Below are 19,447 nucleotides of genomic sequence, written 5' to 3' on the forward strand. Positions count from 1 at the left end.
CAGCAGTCTGGATTATATAGTGTTTCCCTTTTTTGTTTAGATATGATTATAAGAACACGCTGTTAAACTCTCATGTATGTACAATAAATATGTAAAACAGCTGGTTAGCTTGGTTTAGCACAAAGACTAGAAACAGGGGGATCACCTAGCCTCGTACTGTAAAAGGCAACAATTCCCACACCTATGCAAGCGCAGAGTTTTATCAGTCATATATATTCATGGCCTATAGCAATTCAAAGTCCCTGCTCGAAGATTAACCTTTAAGAAAGCGGCACATTGGGTTTAGTATTGGAGGAAATAAAATGAAATGCAACTAAACACATATGGATTCAAGCTCTGCAGCAGCTACTGTACTTTACTGAGATTGTCTTTCCTATTCACAGACAGAAATGGGAATTGGGATATACCAAGCATGAAAACATGATGGCAGCTGCCTGGCCATCATAAGAGCAAATGTCAAAGGGCGCTTAGGTGCAGTGAAGAGCATGCCGAGGTTGGTGCTTCCCAAACAGACAGCAGCGCAGCTCACCAGCAGTGGGAAATGGAGGACATCTTGCCAGGGTTATGACTTCAAACATGTAACAGCTTCAGCAGCTCCGGGCCAAGGGAGCAGATTGCTCCAATTACAGCAAGCCTCACGCACCAGAGTCCCCTTGACACATGCAACGGTCTATTGGAGTGGACTTAGGGTAGTGGTATGTTGCTCTGGAGCACTGGGGCCCTCGCATCCCTCTGCCAATCTGTATTCTTTTTGAACCCGCAGACACCTCCTTTTACCCCTGCCTCCGTTTCAAATTCTGTTCAGACTGGGTGTTTTTGGCTGCCAACACAGGTGATTGGCACCTTCTCTCTGAATTTATAACAAAATCAATTTTCTAACAGCATCCCTGAGCACATCAATCTAAGGGAGATGCTTTCTACCCCCTCATTTTCAGCTTCACAGGCACAGAGTGGTTATAGATGAATCCCTCAGTATACTTACCCAGCATCGCCTCGGAGAGCTGTGGCGGAGCTCTGCTTTAATTGCCGGCGTCAAGTAATGCACAACATATAGGAGGAAGCAGCATCGGGAATCACCTTGTTAATTGAGGGGCCGCAGTTGAGCGATTGACTAATTGATCAAGGCCTTTACAGAGGTAGATAATTCATGGCGGCAACACCGCGGGAGGAGGAGCCTTGTCAGAGATGATTCATTGTGTCTCTTGGATGGAGAGTTGGTCTCCATGGTCTCTTTTGTTCCGTAGGCCCGGCGCTAAGGGGATTGAATCATCAGCACCTCCGCCCAACCGCTCCCCTCTCCCTCTAAATCAGAATTAAAAAGGTGAGGTTGGCGTTGATAGGTTGCCACAAATGATACAGTGTTGCATGTCTGTATGCCTCCCCAGATGGCTGCTGCACTCCCCGAACACCGTCAAGATACAGGGAAGATGTATGGGAGTGTTGTAATGAAAGCATGAAGGGACCCCAAGTCATGGAGGAAATGTCTCCATCACACAGGTAGAGAGGTAATCATGCCCCCGTGTATTGTACTCTGTGAGAAGAAAATGAAATGTATGGCTACAGTGCAAAGCTTATAAATTGTAGGAGAGGCTGGAAAACCTCTGATCAGATCTGTGAACTGAGATGGAGTAAATAATGTCTAGTTTGTGAGTATTCGAGGTGTGGATGTGGACTGGAAGGGATGTGGAGCTGTGGTGAGAGGAATGCAAGATCATTTTGTAGTTTTAGGGCAAATTTGATAAGGAAAAATGAAAGAATTGAGAAAAAAGACTATATTTTTTACAGAAAACATTAATCACGTTATTTAAAATAGATTTAAGTATAAAGTTGGTGATCATTTGTCAACATATCTGATGGAAAGCCAAAAAACACTCTAGTAAGTATTACTCCTCTCTGGGTTTGAAAACTACAGCGCCCAGCTGTTTGAGGAAGCCTGAAGCCTTGTTTTTAAATTATGAAATGATACGCTGATGAGCTCTTTGTAAAGCTTTACGTCTTCAGAAGGGAATCTGAGAATGACAATGCCAGCTCAGAGGATGTGAGCCTAACAGTAGAAACAGCAGTGAACACATTCATGTCTCAATGTCCTAAAAACTCATTTACGTTTGGTGAGTTTCAGTCACTGAACAGCACATTATTTATAAAAACATCAAATGAAATACTTCTTTGGCATAAATGATTGGGAGGAAAAAAGAAATGAAATACGTTGGGTGTGTTTTTGTTGGTGACACTATGTTGTGAAAAGTTGACAAGCACCATTATTTTCTTGTGTAGCCCGATCTCTCTTGGAGTCTCTGAGGGGATTTTAATTGAGCAAAACATCCATCTGGTAAATAGTTAATGGAATTAGTTGACAATAAGAAAAACATGTTGAATTACACTCAAGACTTATCCTTTACAGTTTTTTTGCATTTGCTAAAACACCATTTCTGAAACTAGGGCCCTGTTTCCGCAACCCTACACACAAAAACCAAAAAGACGTACAAAAAGTACAAAATAACTTACATCTATTGCAAAAGCAAAAACTTAATTCAAAACTATATAATTCCACATAGCAACTGCACACTGATGAGCTAAGTTTAAAACACTATTATTATGCAAATGCAATGGGGATACAAATTTAATTGTTTATTCTCAATAGTCAAATACTCGTAACAGTATCAGTCGCATAGTGAAGATGATATTGAACATAGTTTTGTAAATTGCAATGACAGTCCTCTCACTCACTGCCTCCAAAATTGGCCTCCATTGTTCAAGCTCTGATTTACAAGTGATCTAATTGGTTACAGGTGTTTTCACAGGTGCATTCTGGGTACACGTGATTGATAACTGAGTGTAATATTTCAAAGCTTTGAATTGAAGTTCATATTGATATTGTAGTGCTAAAAAATAGCATCAAAAGCCAATTCAAATTAATGACAATGCTCAGAAACAAGAAAATATATCAAATCATATTAGTTTTTGTTAGTGTCTCACTATTTAATCTATTTATTTTTGTCTTAGAGGATTCTTTTTTTGCATTATGGTAATTTATGGGGCACTCCACTTGGTGCTAAAATTACAGGTGGAACCTGCATGCATGATCATTTTTCTGTTAAAGCTATTCTCTATATTGGGACACGTGTTTGTTTTGCATGCACACATGTGTATGTACAGTACTGTATATACTGTACAGTTGTAGTAATACATCTATGGTTTGTATGAACGTGTGCGTTTATTCTCTGTTCTTGTAGAAGAGTCACAGACTGCACTGAAAAACTTGAGTTCAACAGCTTGAATTATTTTCATTATTTCACACAAGCTACACTCTGCTATAATATTACCATAATGAATCACAATATTTCTATGTTCCTATTTGAAGATTAGAGGGGCATACCAGGGGAAAGGCTTGATGTCATTACACCAGTTACACCAGATAGACTGTAGTCTATCCGAGCTCAAATACAAACTTGTGAGGTTTGCCAAGTTTGCCTGCAGCATAATCTTCCACATCCTACAAGTAAAGGATTCATCTCAGTGTTTTAACAGCGGAAAATATGGCAACTGGAAATGTTGTCTGTGGCCAGACAGAGAATCAAAGGGTCTTCCCACTCACATTTCAACTGTTTTTGATGGATTAAGTCCACAAAGTCTGTTATTGATTACTGCAGAACTGCTAAATCCTCTTTACTTTGCTGCAAATAAAGGTGTGTTGTGTTATGTTGATGAAATTACCCTTGTGTTGAGTAAAAATCACATCCTGATCATCTGTGTCTATACTGCAGTACTAAATCTTTTTTTTTTTTTAAACCAGTTACAGTGCTGTTATTCTCATATTTAAATTGTCAGTGTGGTTGGGTTTTGATTGGTGCACGGCTGATTTTCTACACAATACATGGAAGTTGTTGATGAATGAATAATTTGAAATTTTGAATGGCCAGTTCTACAGCCATTTGAAAAAAAGACTGCAGTTTCCAAGGTTACCAGTAATGCAGCTTTGTTGTTTTAGGTAGCAGGACTTGGAAACATATCACAATTTGTGTTTGATGAGGAGCAAAAAGAAGAGGAAGAATCTGTCAGGAAATCTAGAAAAGTCTGCTGTGTTGGATGAAAAGATAAATGCAGCAAAAGAAAAACTGGCACCAACTGGCTATGGTGTGTTTGTCCTTGTTGATCTGTCCCTCAATAACACAATAAACACCTTGGCTTATACACACTCAAACCCACACAGTAGATGTGTATGGTATTAAAAGAAAAAAACATGAAAATGTATCCCAGTATATATTCAAGCCCAAAATCAATAAACATCCAACTTATTTCAACAGATGAAAGATTTATTCAGAGAGGTCAAAGTGTCACAATGTGAACACAGAACTCGGATGATGGATCAGCACCCCGTTTGACAGCTGGACGTGATAAGAGCCCTCGGGCATGTTCAGGAATGTGTCTGTATATCTGTTCATCGGAGAGGCAGGTGGTCTCAGGAATGACTTACTTTCCACTGCTTCATTTAGGTTTTGTAAAGCTCCGGTAAAGCACTCTTGATAGTATTTAAGGAAAACAATGTATATGCTAAAGGGTTTGACATGATAATGACTGTTATTAAAAACAATGGAAAATATGCTGGCAGCCAGTCTCCACATGGAGCATCTCTGTCACATGCAAACTGAACATTGTTCAGAGTCCGGAATGGAAATCATCAATCAGCTCCTGAAGTTTCCTAAATCAATACCACGCGATGACACTTTGGCAGCGCTCTGCATACGTCCGCCCAAAGGCTGTTGGGACAAAAACAACAAGACTCTGCCACGATGCATCATCCTCTCTCCCTCCTTATTCACAGAGGCACTTGTTTGTGACAGAAACGGCGGCAGGTCACAGGTGCCATCGAAATTAACCGTCCTCTTCCTTCCGCTGCAAACAAGCGAGAACATTTACCTTCCCGTACAGTGACATGCAGCTCCGCGGATGCATCCACCCGAAGCCTTAGATTTCAACTTGTGCTCACATGAAAAATATACTTTTCACAAGTAGAAGTGACTGCTGACCCAGTTTGAAGCAGGCAACGTGTGCCAAGGTCAGACACCCACAGCTTTTTATTTGTTCTCGAACCGCCAAAAGGCATTCTTGACTCAGGTGTATTCACCGTTATGTGTTCTGGATGTCTCTCTGGTCTTCTGTCTCCTTTGTGAGCCTCTGCAGCAGAAAAGGGGGAATAAAAGAGTCTTCCTTTTGTACCTGTATTACGTGCAAAAGCATAGATTTTATATCTATTTTTTAAAACACCTATTTTTTTAACTTTAAATTTAACAAATATGGCAACAGGACAAATTGTTTTTTTGCACCCAACATATTCATTGTGTTAAGATAAGTCCCATTCTGTCAATAAGGAGTTTTTTACTGCCCATTTTCTGTTTATGTCTGACTCAAACCCACCTGTTTATTCAAAGTAATCATTCTGCTTTATAATAGAAAGAATAGCAAATTCTGTGAGTTAGTGTAATAATAATAATGTTCTGTCTCCTGAAAATATTCTGAAGTCTTAATCTCTGTTGTACAGCCTCTCTCTCTGTTGTGTTGGGATGTCATTCACACATCTGACCTGATGAAAAGCCTTTGGAGTCAAAACACTGCCGGCAAAGAAAGCATGAGATACACGACTATCTCTGTTTCCTCTTTGCATACTAAATTATGAAGCTATGATGGGGGAGGACTTTGCTGCCACAACACTGCTCTCTGCTGGTTAATGGACCTCTTATGTGAGACTGACCTTTGAACTGTTTAGAGCCCAAAAGAATGAGCCTTCAGGTTATTTTGCTTTTTTATTAAAAAAAAAATAGATATTTTAATTCCCATTCAAATCCCTGGATGAGTGAACAATGTTGTCATATTATTTAAATTGCATAGACTGTATATTTGCATATGTATGAAGAGAGATTAGCCATCATACCGGTGTCATTAATTATTTTTCCCCCTGCAGCTCAGAGGTGCAGCACATCAGGCATGCTGTGTAAAGGCAGATTTAGAAATGATCTGTCGTCTCCTCGTGTAGGTTTATGGCACAGATCCTCCACTCTGTGACTTACACACAGCGGGGGGTATCCAGTTTTAGCAGCGATTCACAGGATCCCCAGCTGCAGGGGCCTCTCCAACATTTGGAGTAATATCACTTTGTTCAGATCCTACAGTCGTATGTGTGAGCTCACCTTGTCAGGAGCTTAGACATTTCCTGCAGAGCCCCTGGAGCTGACCACCCACCTCTTTTTAGCCTTGTTACAGAACCAAAGGGAAATCATATTTCAAGATGGATACCCTCTCTTCATCTGCACTATGCTTATTACTGCATCCAAGAAAGATCAAAGCTACCTAAAGTACTCTCAGAGCTTGCAGCCCCCTGAAGATTCTTCACAGCAACCAGATGAAGACTGCCTCCACTTTTATCTTCACCTTGCTAAGCAAGCGAGTCATATTTGTCCTTTTTTTCCCGGACAGATTTGCCACGCTCTTCTTATAGGCTACATGCTCTGAGGGGGAATTGATTATTCAAGAAGGCAAACGCATTCAGTATCATTATTACTTTTTTTATTCGCCACTAAAGCGGGGAAAACGCACAGCCCCACCTCTGCCAGGTATTGATTTACGTATCGGCATTACCTAAAACGAGCAGCAATAATCAAATGCGACCAGTATCAAGCGGTGACGGAGGCAGCAGACTAACCTGGGGACCCTCTTCCTCTCGGTCGATCCTGAAACAGCTGTTTGAGCTCTAATTAAAGGGAAGTAGCAGGTGTCACCTGTGCCCCAACTGCAGGGGCACACCTGGTTGCATTAATTTGATCCAAAGTGGTTTTGACGGACTGCCTGCACTCTGGCGTCCCACATTAAGCCACTGGAACTGTGCACCTGCTTGGAGCGGGCAGGCAGGAGCCCTCCACTAACACCGCTCTGTGGAGGAACGCCAAGCTGGCCAGCCCATGTCTTCGCAGTGACCCAGGGGACGGCTCCCTCATCCCTGACTCGGACTTATCCAGAACATCTGCAGACCTGTGGTCACACTGGGGCTGGGTGTGTCTGTGGAAACCTCCCCCGGGGCTGTAAAGGCAGCTTGTTTCAGATCTCCTGATGATTTCACAGGACATTTAACTTTACACCTCTCATTTGTTACCTCTTCAGGGCATTTCCAAATATCCATTACCAGGTTCCCAGGGAATGTGGCAACCCTTAACCTCCACTAGCTTTTATGTGTATGCATAAATTGCCTGGGGGATAAATGTGACACTGCATTTGGAGTTAGTGACATGTGTTTGTGTGTAAGCATGAGCAAACAGATGACCTTCAAAACTGAGCAGTAACAAAAAAAAAAAAAAAAACAGCCCAGATAGTGAAATGGCAGATGCGGTGTTGTTTTCTTCTCTCTGATACTCCAACTGCCTAATGAAATTTACATCAGCAGAGAATGAAGCTGCGGCGGTTTGAATGGGTCCTGACTCGGGTCACGCTGCACTCTCTGCTGCAACACTTTCTTTGTGCCACGACAATACATTAATTTCATGAGTCAACAGGCTACGACTGGCAGTGTGTGTGGAGCTAAACAGTGTTTAATTGGATTCTGATCCATGGCAACACCGCCGGAGGCTTGTTTCCATCTTTTATTTCAGCAGCACCTGGAGCGTAATGGCGGTGATTACATCCCTGCTGTGGTGTCCCAGTGGTTCAGGCTTCGCGGGCCCATGGGAATACGCTGCTAACAGTCACGGTCCACGCTGCCCTGCTGCCCTGTTTGGCTGCTGGCAGACCCTGAACTGCTGCTGCTGCTGCTGCTGAGGGGTTTTGGTACACCGCAGAGACAAGGTTCAAAGGGAATCATAATAATATAAACCAAATTGTTTAGGGGAGAATGGGGCAACTTGCCACACGACTAAGTTATCACACTGGTTATATCTCCAACACCAGAGGGCGCTATCTAAAAAAACGTTGCCCTGTTGCTCTTGACATGCCAACACAGTCTCACGGCAATTCGTGAAATAGTCACGAAATATATTGGTTTCGTGTACAGGGACACGGATTACGTTGTTTTTTCATGTCACTTGGAACAGCTTTTTGTGACGACGGTTTATGCTACAAAATCACTTTGTTAAGTTAAGGAAAAACATCCTGGTTAGGCTTCGATTTAGGCATGAAATCCACGAAAGGTTAGGTTTAGGCACCCTGAATAACGCACCTAATTGACTCTCCATTGGCTTTATTTTCGTGCTATGCTACATGAAAAAAACAGACAATTTGTGTCCCTCGACACGAACCAATAGATACAATTTTGTCCCTATTTCACAAACTTCCATGACACTGGGCTGGACATGCTGTATGTGTCACAGTAGTCTGAGGTGAGAACAATTGACATATTGTTCAACCATGAAAGTAAAAATGTAACTAAACTGCTTAAGTAAAGAAGTATGTTCAATTATTTAAAAAAAAAATTGCCCAGAATACGGAGAGAGAAGGTTTAAACCAAAGTTATTTAGTAAAGCTAGCTTCTGATTCATCCAGCATTAGCACACATGTCGTCTAAGTGATTTCGGGGCAGAAATCGTCACAGAAATCGAGGGTGAAATGTATCTGATGCAACGCATGAGGCTTGAACTCCAGGGTTCTCTGTATATTTGTGTCAGAACATTGACTCTGCTGATGACTCACATTAGCCTTTGTAGACCATGTCAGTAACAATATTTAAACAACGTTGGGCTAGTCCATTTGGTTCATTCATGTTGCATTTAGCTTTGAATTGGAACTGAGAAAGTGTTTTTCTGGTAAGAGTGTGTTTTGGTCTGCATATCAATCTGTCTTGCCCAGAGTAGACTATTTATTTGTTCATTTATTTACTTACATGGATTGTGCTTGTTTTTTAATGCACCGACACTAATGAAGTCCTGGTATTCTAAACATCTGTCTAAATAAATCAGACTTTCAGCTGCATAAATGAGGTTGGAAAGCCTCTGGTTTTATACATGTTGTTATTTGTTTAAAAAATATGATGTGACAACTTACCCAGCGATGGGAGGCAGTGGGCGGCTGTGGCGCAGTGGAGAGCAGGGTCGATCTCCATTCAGAGGACCGGCGGTTCGATACCCGGCAGTCGATGTGTCCTTGGGCAAGACACTTAACCCCAAGTTCCGAAGGCTCTGCAATCGGTGTGGACTGGATGTTGCATGAATGTTAGTTAGAGTCTGATGGTGGCACCTTGCATGGTAGCCTGTCATCAGTGTGTGAATGGGTGAATGATATGTAATATACTACTGATTGTAAGTCGCTTTGGATAAAAGTGTCTGCTAAATGACTGTAATGTAATGTAATGACACAAATCAAGTTCTGTACATAACCATATATAACTGTTTATTTAAGTGAGAAGTAATAATCTTAATATTATACATATGTGCACTAGATTGTATTATATGAGTTAATATAGAAAATGAGATGCACTGAGACTGAGAAACTGAAGTGAAAGCAAAAAGGGTGCAAGATGCCCCGCTCTCCCCCACAGCACAAGCTCGAGTACAGTCGAGATCAAGACGGACTCGTAGAGGCATTCAATGAAAACACTTCAAAGCAAGCTGAATTAAAGCTAACATTGGTAATCTTATTCAAAAACATTTTTTTGTTATACTAGTTAAAATTGTCATTACATCATCACAGCAATACATCAAAGGCTCTGACAAAAAAATGACATAACTACATACCTGCACTGACTGCACATCGCTGCAGTCTTCCACAAGCTGCTATCTTAACAGCTGTGAGTGCTAACAATAGTCATGTTCTTTGTTTATGCTCACAATGATAATTTGGGGAAGTGTTTTTTGAGGGAGGCCTGAAGGGACAGGCTGTCAGTGTCAATGACGAGGTGACTTTCTTGCTATTCTAGTAAGTAGCTAGCAGCTGTAACACTGGACTGGGGTTTTCAGTTGCATATTTCATCAAATCTAGCGTAACCTTGTAAATTTACTTTGAGAGGACTTTTATTAGACACATTCAATTGACCAGTCGCCCCTTATTAAAGGAAGTATAAAAATTGTTTTGAAATTCAGAAAACCTTATTCCTGAGCTCACCAAAATCTTTTCATTTACAAAATATTATCATTGTCAAGGATACAGTCATCAGAGTTTAAAATAGTTGAGAATTAAATCTCATGTAATAATCCCACATTCTTAATGAAAATAAAAGTAAGACATAGCATTTGGAAAGCAAATCCTTTCATCATCTTCAGAGCGATACAATGCAAATGCGGCCCTGATCAGATTAAGCAACCGCCCTCCTCTAACACGTAAAAGCTGGGAAAGGTCGCTGACCCCTGCTGATGGAGATCTGGGAGGACGGCCTGCACATGAAGTCGGCACTGACAGCACAGGGAGGAGTAACATTGCTGGGCCTCTGACCTTCAGTGTAGCCCCACACCGTCTTACAACCACAGAGTCAGATGTATCTGAATAATACATCAGCCTCTCCTGCTGGGACCTCCCCCAACACACACACATGCAGAGGTACACATCACAGCGTTCACAACATGACGTGAGGTCTGTACCCCAATGCATTCCATACAATAAGGACCACAGTGTGTTTGAACAGCTGAGACCAGGTCCCTGTACCTTACAATATGCTTATAAAGGGACTTATGTAATCAAAGTGTTGTTGTTTTTTTGCTGCAATCAGTTGGCTCAGTTAGTTTTTTCAGACATTATTATAATGGATCGTTTTTAGTGGTTTTTTTATGTTGCACACACAATTATTATTCAGTTTCAAACCTTCAGCTTATTAACACTTTGTCTGCTCTCCATCCTTTCATTTATTCTTTTCCATTAAATTGTAATTCACTTTAGCTTTTTCTCTTAGGGCCTTTCTTTCTAAAAGCAATAGCAGAGAAAATCAACACAATGCTGCAGTTGTGGTCTCTACAGTAATTCCTCACCTCCATGCAAGTAAGCGAACAATAGCTCGAGCCTCGAGAATTCTGCTGTTTACACAGTGAGAACGAACGGATGCATGAAACATTTTAAAATCCCCTGTGATTCCTGGAAAGGCGGGCTGTCTTGCTCTTGTCTCCATCTGCTTTACATACAGGAACAGCTTCCCGGTTTGCACTCAGATTATTTGAATTTCATAGAGTGTTTGACATTTGATAATAGTGCGGCGTGTTTATAGTTTCTAGACTTTCCCGCTGAAGGTTTCCTATCATATTTGTACGGATACATATCAGTCAGCCTTCTAGGAATATCTGTATTTACATAAATATTCTGAGTAGCAGGAGCAATGAAAAGAGGGGGGAGGGGGGGAGCAAATGGTTGAGTAACAATTGCATTCATTCATTATGTTGGGAGTATTGTTGTCTCAAAACCTCATATTGACTGGACTCAGTTGTTCACCTGTTGAGATATTAATGTAACTTGTCTGGGCGGCTGTGGCGTAGTGGAGAGCAAGGTAGTTCTCCAATCAGAGGGTCGGTGGGTCGATACCCGGCGTCGGCAGTCGATGTGTCCTTGGGCAAGACACTTAACCCCAAGTTGCTCCTGAAGGCTTGCCATCGGTGTGGACTGGATGTTGCATGAATGTTAGTTAGAGTCTGATGGTGGCACCTTGCATGGTAGCCTGTCATCAGTGTGTGAATGGGTGAATGATATGTAATATACTACTGACTGTAAGTCGCTTTGGATAAAAGCGTCTGCTAAATGACTGTAATGTAATGTAATGTAATGGTCTCTGGATATGTGTAAATAAATCCAGCAGAGTGCACACAGTGAATGCAGATCAAAGTTAGTGATATAAACATAAATCCAACATAAAATGTATGAATTTAAATATCACGTATTTGTGCAGTATTTTGAGAAACGTTTTGTTCTTGTCTTGGATAAATTGCACTTGTCGCGGAACCAATGTTTGACGCTGTCCGAGTTCCCTGCCGGTCTGTTTTTGATGTCCCACAGGCAGTGAAGTTGTTGCGTCCACGGGTTAAAGCAGCTCCTGTGTGAAGCATAGTACTGAGTTAACGGAGTAAATGTCGTGATAACAGGTAAATATAACATTTACCTGTTCAATTCCGTTCAGCTCGAAAGTAAAGTTAACGTCACTGTTAAAGAAGATGTTTCTTTTCTAAGTTGATCGGGTATTTTTTGGGGTGAATAATTAGTTATAAATAATATAGGCTTTATAATGATAATGATAGACATTATTTCATTTACGTATTTGCTTAAGGATTCAGAATCAAACATATTTGGCCAAATCCTCATGTTTATGTCTCATATATAACTTGCATTTATGTGTTTTAAATACATATTTCAATAGAAATTATCATAATCCAACCATGCAGCAACACATTTGACATTAATTCATCTATATGTTTTTATGTTGTTGTTTTTTTTAGATGTCCAAATAGTAGATACAGGATTATCTATAAATGGAGTATAATTTCTAAGGTTTTTTTTAAAGAAAAATATGACAGATTTGAGTTGAACTTTCATTGAAAGTTTATTCTGCCCATCCAATTTATTGACTTCTTTAATATAATTTGACAATGAGACTAATTTCCCAAAATATCACAAATAATTACTTGTTTTTTCTGTTGTATAAAGTCAAAGATTGCACAAATGTTTCAGTTGATGACTAAGAAAAATACCAGACTGATAAGATAAAATAAGATAATCCTTTATTTGCAGGCTTACAGCAGCATAGAGTAAAGTGCACACAAGAGACATAGTAAAAGAAAGACAAGATAAAAATAAAAAATGAAATAAAAAAACAAGTATTATAAATAAGCAATAAGAAACAGTAGAAAAAACAACAATAACTGAAATATTATATTTACAGACAGAAAAACTATTATAACTATAAGAGTCCTGTTGGAGGGCCCTGCGGGGTCATAACTGTCCTGACACTGGGGATTACCTCAGGCATGTGACAAAATGTTGAGTTTAGTTCTGTTGAGTGACAGTCGGTCTCAGAGTCTCAAGGCCGTGTTTCTGTACTCAAATGAACCAGGTGCTCAAAGTTGGCTGCCTGGTATTTTGGCATCATCTCCAGCTTGGAGATGGAGGCACATGGAGGCAGAGTTTGGCGGATTCAGATACCATGTGACAGAGTGTCGTCACTGAGCATGTGTCACACTCGCAGTTCTGGCTCGGGATTGTCCTCACCTGTGCTTTGTGGTTGCCAATTTGGAAATTGGGTTTATACATGTGTTTTACTGCCGCAAAGAGGCTGTCGGGTTTCGAAAAAGCAAGTGTACCGTGAGTGTGTGTAACCATGGTGGGCAGGTTTGGCTAAGTGTTGACCCATGAGCAGCTGAGCACAGAACGAGTGATTAAATGAAAACCTTTGCCTCTGAATATTACAGTGATTCGTTGAAGTAACAGTCCACATGTAAATTGAGTTGTGCATCATCATTAGGGATTCAGTCTGAACAAGTGCTGCCCTAACTCACCCTCACTGTCTGTCACACAGAATAAATAAAGACCTTCTCATCGATGGCCACGCTGTGGTCAAAGATCTCTGCTGCCCTGCCTCGTAATGAGGAACAGTTCCCGCTGCAGTTCAGCGACAAAGTGGAGTCAAGTGTGGTGGAAATGCTGAAACGGGCTCGGCGGCAGCTTTACAGCGACGCCACCAGCGCCAGCCGAACGCTTAATGCTCAGATCCTTTTGGATTTCTCCTGGGAGAAACTCAACACGGGAACATGGCGCCACGTGGACAAAGAATGGAGACGCGTTTATTCCTACGGCTGCCTGTTCAAAGTGGCCGCTCTGTGTGGTGGAGATCCGTCAGCAGAGGAGGTCCTGCTGGCTGTGAGGACCTGTGACATGGGTTTACTCATGGGGGCAGCCATCATGGATGACATACTTCAGGTTATAGTTCGGATCCTGCAAGCTGAAGTCAGGAAATCCACTAAATTAGAAGAAGAAAGTGAAAACACTGAAGTCAAGGTCAGTCAGTTTTTTCAACATTCTTTTCTTAAAATGTGTAAGCCTTGATTGCTAAAGTACAATTTATTATCAAATTTTACAAAAAATAAAAGGAAGTACAATTCATTATCAAATTTTACAAAAATAAAAGGAAGGAAAGCATCTTGATGATAAAATAAGATGAGTACTGCTGATTTATTTTAGGTGACCAATAAGTACACCGTCGTCATCAAAGGAATGCATGTAAAACTACAAAGAAAAGTAGTTGTATGTGGTGCAGCAACAGTTAGACTCTTGGAGGACTTTTCAGAATAAGCTTCTCTAAAGTTTTAGACAAGCATTTCCTTTGTCGCCCCTCATTTTGTCGCACTCCGTCAGATGTCACTGAAAATACAGGGCAACAAACACTCAAATGTCAGATCACTTTGTTTAGATGTCATCAGGATGGAGAGTTTAGAGTAAGGTTAGCTGGATTGTTTTTCTGAACCACATGTTTGTTCCTCTTTGCCTTTAAAAAGAAAAGCATCAATTCAACCACCTTGACCATAAATGTCTGTTTGGTCTCTAGAGTCCAGCTGGAATGCTGCAACTATCTTTCTAATCTGCCAATCAATCCTCCGTTAATCAAATATTTCGGCAAGTAAATGTCAAAAGAAATCTCAGAAACAGTTCCATAAAGCCCATGGAGATATCTTCTGATTAGGTTATTTTGCCCCAGCAATAGTCCAAAATTGAATTATATTGAATTCACTATCACATAAAGAATTAGCTCATCCTCAATTCAACAAAACAACATTTTTTTTTCTGACAATAAACGCATTCATTAAACAACTAATAATTTCAGCCTTCTTATAGAGAAACATGATACTTTCATTCTTGATATTTCCCCCTTAAAGCTCTTCATCTCGTAACTGAATTAAAGCCTTGACAAACCCTTGTTGTGGTGGCATCATTTAGAGAATGAAGACGGAGTGCCCACGTGTTCCTGCGATCAGAGAGGAGTTGGCGGTTCCCAGGATGAAGTGTCCTTCACTGGAGAGCTTCAGCACCAACTACCTGCTCCCCCTCAAACCGGTGATTTTAGAGGGGATCATTGAGCACTGGCCCGCCTTCAACCAACACCCCTGGAGGTTTGTGGGGGTTTTTTCTGTTCGATTAAAGAGTGCCATTTGTTTTGTCTAGATGACATCAACATGTCAGATGTTTTAACCTATTATAAACCCATCAGTATTAGTATGTTAAACTCATTAGTCCGACTGCCAAAGGTCTGACAGAAAATGATAGATTAGTCTTAAATACAAGATCTTGAAGTAAAATTAAAAAAAAAAAATAAATAATAATATGTACATTATTAATCCTCCATCATGTTCACACACTTCAACCATTATTTGTATTCTAGCCGTGTCATCAGACTGATTCACACTCGTGAGGACATAAAAACCTGCAGCCCTCTGGTACCGTTACTGCCATGAAACATATGATTCACATCAGTTTGTTACCTGGCACTGTGATGTGTCGTGTAAGTTTCAGTCCTAATTGCCTCAAAATAAACAACATATACAGAATTTAGGTCGGTTTACTCATCATATCATCCCTGATCGCTGACGAGAGACTCGAGACAGAGTCTGATATAACTGCCTCTCCGTTTAAGATTATTCCTCACTGTCCTCCCCCTCACTGCTGACTCCTGACAGCTGACTATTCACTCTGGCATCTGACATACGGCTCCTGGCATCTGACTCTCGGCTCTGATGGTGGAGGAGGACATCCACAAGTTCACGCATTGCTCATTTCTTTTAGCAGGGCTCGAATCCAGAATGACCAGATTTGTGGCTTAAATTGTCGTTTGCAGTAATGCTTAATGAATTGATTGTTTCTCTCTCCCGCAAAGCATAGAATACTTGAGGTCTGTGGCCGGCTGTCGGACCGTTCCCGTTGAGGTCGGGTCCAGGTACACGGACGAGGAATGGTCCCAGACGCTGCTAACGGTCAATGAGTTCATCGATCGATACATTCTGAATAAAGTTAGTCAATCCTCATCAAGCCTTGCTGCATTGTTAATGAAGAAAGATCTCTGTGTGCTTTCTAACACGGCGTTTTGATTTTACTTTGCGGATCAAACAGGAGGGAGTAAAAGGTCTGGGTTATCTCGCTCAACACCAGCTGTTTGATCAGGTGTGGCTTCGTCTTTTCTGACTACGTCATTATCAAAATGATTCTCAGTTCACTAGTTGATTATTCAGGTTAGATTTTTCGGCACTATGGAGAATTTAATTCTCCTTTTTTCCAGCTGTCATTCTCCCACCACTTTGCTTGGAACAGTATTGACTTTTTAGTCTTAATTTTACCGTCCAAGTCAATAAATTGTCTGGATTGAACTTTACAAAAAGGGCACCTTGTCAAGCTTAAAGTTATGTATTTTGGGCTGTTGTATGGAGCAGAATGAGGCCAGACGCTGATTTCTCAAACAATATCCTCGTCTTTCAGGAATCGCCCGTAATCAGCTAATCATATGTTAATTACGTGTATCTAGAAACTGACTCTACAATGTCAAGATATTACCTGGAAAAGACAAATTTGATGTTTTCCTTTAAATAATCAACACATCCTGATTATGATTTGTGATCTTTTCTTATAAACTATTATAGAATGTTTTACTATTTATAAGAATAATGATCAAAAAAATGACATGTGATATTCACATTGTGCACCTTTAAAATGTTGGCATGCTAACGTTTGCTTATTAGCATGAAACAGAAAGTACAGTTGAGGCTGATGGGAATGTCATTAGGTTTGCAGGTATTTGCTCATAAATAGTTGTTTACATTATAACCAAAGTCTCTCTAAGTATATATGTATATAATCATTTTATAGGGGACTATGTATTGTTTTATTTTGTAATTTTATTCTATTTCTAATTAAAAATGTGTAATTATGTTCTGTGTGTGTGTATCATGAAGGGGCTTCAACTTAAATTCCATCGTGCAACTTTTTGTTGTAAAATGACAAATAATGGTTTCACCTAATTTATTAATAATTTACAATTCATGACAATCCATGCAATAGAAGTTGAGATATTTCAGTCTGAAATACCATCAGCAAATGCAAAGTAAACTTGTTTTTTTAATTTCATGTTATTTGCTGGATAAGGTTGGCGAATGTTGCGGTTAGAAACAACAAGGTACAATTTAGTTAGCGAGTCTTAAATGCCCCCTGATGAGATTTTCTTTGTTTGACGTTGCCTTAGATACCAGAGCTGAAGGAGGACATCCGCCCTCCTGATTATTGCTGCCTCGGCGAAGGAGACGAAGACGACATCACCGTTAACGCTTGGTTCGGGCCCAGAGGTACGGTGTCTCCTCTCCACCAGGACCCTCAGCAGAACTTCCTGGCTCAGGTGACGACATCAAGGCTACTTTATGAATCCAGTTAGTGTCAAGGATCTGTCAAGTGACCGCTGTTTGTTTACCTCATGGGATTTCCCCCCTGTTTTCATACACCTAGGTGGTGGGAAGCAAATACATTCGCCTATATTCCCCAGAGGACACAGACAAGCTGTACCCTCATCAATCACAGCTCCTTCACAATACCAGTCAGGTGGGGTTGACAGTCCATAGAGATGGTGCATGTTGAGCCTGCAAATATATGCAGCATTTCCAATTTCTGACTCCTTCCATGTAGGTGGAGGTGGAGAACCCAGACGCGGAGCTCTTCCCGGAGTTTGCCCAGGCTCCGTATCTGGAATGCGTGTTGCAGCCTGGAGACGTGCTGTTCATCCCCGTCCAACACTGGCATTATGTCCGATCCCTAGAGCTCAGCTTCTCTGTCAGCTTCTGGTGGTCATGACTGCAGATCCATGATAAAAAAAAAATTTTAAAAGTTATTTTTGTACAGAACAATTTGAGTCGAGCTTGATTTTCTGCTTCTGTGGAGGGAAATCAATTTTGAGTTTTTAACTAATGCGAGGCTAATTCTCATCAATCTCAGGACAACCGCTGATCACACAAACTTTTGATCCGTGAGCAATGAACACTCAGTGCTGAGTGATTAGTTTAATTGTGCTGCTCATGATTGCAACAACATCTATTGTGTGGAAAGCTAACAGCGGGGAGGGAAAAAAAACAAATGAGCAGTTAAAACTGTTTGTGCTCATCTCATCCTGCATATAATTACGTAGAGTTGTTAGTCATCTCACTTCAAATTGGTATATTTAATTGTGCTGTGAACCTTATTCATACAACTATCCTCAGATGTATGATTTCCATAATTCATGGAAATGAGGCAAGTCTTCAAATTTAATAACCCAGTGAGCTACAGGTATAACGATGTGGTGGCAAACACAGCTCTCTGGTTAACCTGACAGTCAGACACAATCAAGCAGGTCACAGACGAAAAATTAATAAATGAAATGAATTAATCCCCTGTGCACAGACAGACTTTGAAATCAGAGGTGTCTCACTGGTTAAGTACCCTGACAGTACAACTTGTCGAGCTTCAAAAACAAAACCCCCGACTATAAAGACAGCAGCACTTCGTTTCACATCTCAGACCTCTAACAAGCCCCGGTCGTGTTTCCCGCAGGTCCATTTCAATCAAACCTTCTAATTAGAACCGTGAAGCATGCGAGGATGTGACAAAATGAAGTAGATCGGCGCTGATGTACATATTTGATCTGCTTTTCAACCAAATTCACAGTCAGCTGAAGTAGTGTGCTGGGAAATCAAGGCAGCGCAAGGCAGAATAAATCCAAAGAGTTGTGTGGGATTGTTTTTTTTTTTTTAGTGAACACAATAGCTCAAGAAAATGGAATAAATGATAATACATTTTCAACTCATTTTGAAAAAATTTGAAAAAACAAAGAAAGTAAAGTCTAAAGTACGCAGAAAGTGGTTCAAACAAACGTGAATTTGCTGCAAATATACATATGTGCTTAAATAGCCAAATTGTTTTTAAATATGCTCTGGTATTTGCATTTTAATAATAAATAGCTAATAATGTAGTAAACTTTGTATCTTCCATGATAGTGCTGCCGATAAAATGTGTCAAGTATTTATGTATTACTTGTTTTAATTTTCATTTGAGAAACATTGTGGAATAATTAACGGCTGATGCGTCCTCCAGTGTTCAGGTAATAGACTTATCCAAACCCAGTTACTTTCTAAACTAATAACATGAACCCTGTCGGAGTTTAATTCTGTGAGTAAACGCTGTATACTTCACTTAGCCCATCAGCTCTTTGCTGTTGTCAAGTATGCAGCACAATGACTTAAGATCACACAAAACTGCTTACTCTCATTATAATGTAATCAATACTCAATTACCAGTGAAGTAATGCGGGACCTCTGGGCCTATAACCCTTTCTCGCTTCCAGCCAGACACTCTCCTCCTGCTCCTCTTTTTGATTAATGGCCTCGTGGATTTTCAAATAAATCTGGCAAATCAGGAATAAAAGCCGGAGATTTATCTTGTTTTGTGTTACAATAAACTGGACGAGCATTAGTTACGTTATGGTGAGTAAAACCCCCAATCC

The 19,447-nt window shown here is 40.5% G+C and overlaps 1 protein-coding gene across 1 annotated transcript; it reads left to right on the forward strand.

Moving 5' to 3' along the window:
• The first annotated feature begins 11,922 nt into the window (after positions 1 to 11,922).
• Positions 11,923 to 18,959, forward strand: kdm8 (lysine (K)-specific demethylase 8). The gene is made up of 8 exons (XM_054607777.1): positions 11,923 to 12,032; positions 13,460 to 13,938; positions 14,875 to 15,047; positions 15,809 to 15,941; positions 16,042 to 16,092; positions 17,165 to 17,314; positions 17,422 to 17,514; positions 17,599 to 18,959. The coding sequence occupies exons 2-8, from the start codon at positions 13,483 to 13,485 to the stop codon at positions 17,761 to 17,763; spliced, it is 1,221 nt and encodes a 406-aa protein (XP_054463752.1). The 5' UTR covers positions 11,923 to 12,032; positions 13,460 to 13,482; the 3' UTR covers positions 17,764 to 18,959.
• The last annotated feature ends 488 nt before the right edge of the window (positions 18,960 to 19,447 follow it).

This window comes from Anoplopoma fimbria, chromosome 11 (genome assembly GCF_027596085.1).
Source record: "Anoplopoma fimbria isolate UVic2021 breed Golden Eagle Sablefish chromosome 11, Afim_UVic_2022, whole genome shotgun sequence".
Lineage (NCBI taxonomy): Eukaryota > Metazoa > Chordata > Actinopteri > Perciformes > Anoplopomatidae > Anoplopoma > Anoplopoma fimbria.

Excerpts from the sequence above, each read along its gene's own strand:
- kdm8 (XM_054607777.1), top strand. The coding sequence starts at position 13,483 with ATGGCCACGCTGTGGTCAAAGATCTCTGCTGCCCTGCCTCGTAATGAG. Across the intron at positions 15,048-15,808 it reads TTCAACCAACACCCCTGGAG|CATAGAATACTTGAGGTCTG; the intron begins GTTTGTGGGGGT and ends TCTCCCGCAAAG. Across the intron at positions 17,515-17,598 it reads TCCTTCACAATACCAGTCAG|GTGGAGGTGGAGAACCCAGA; the intron begins GTGGGGTTGACA and ends CCTTCCATGTAG.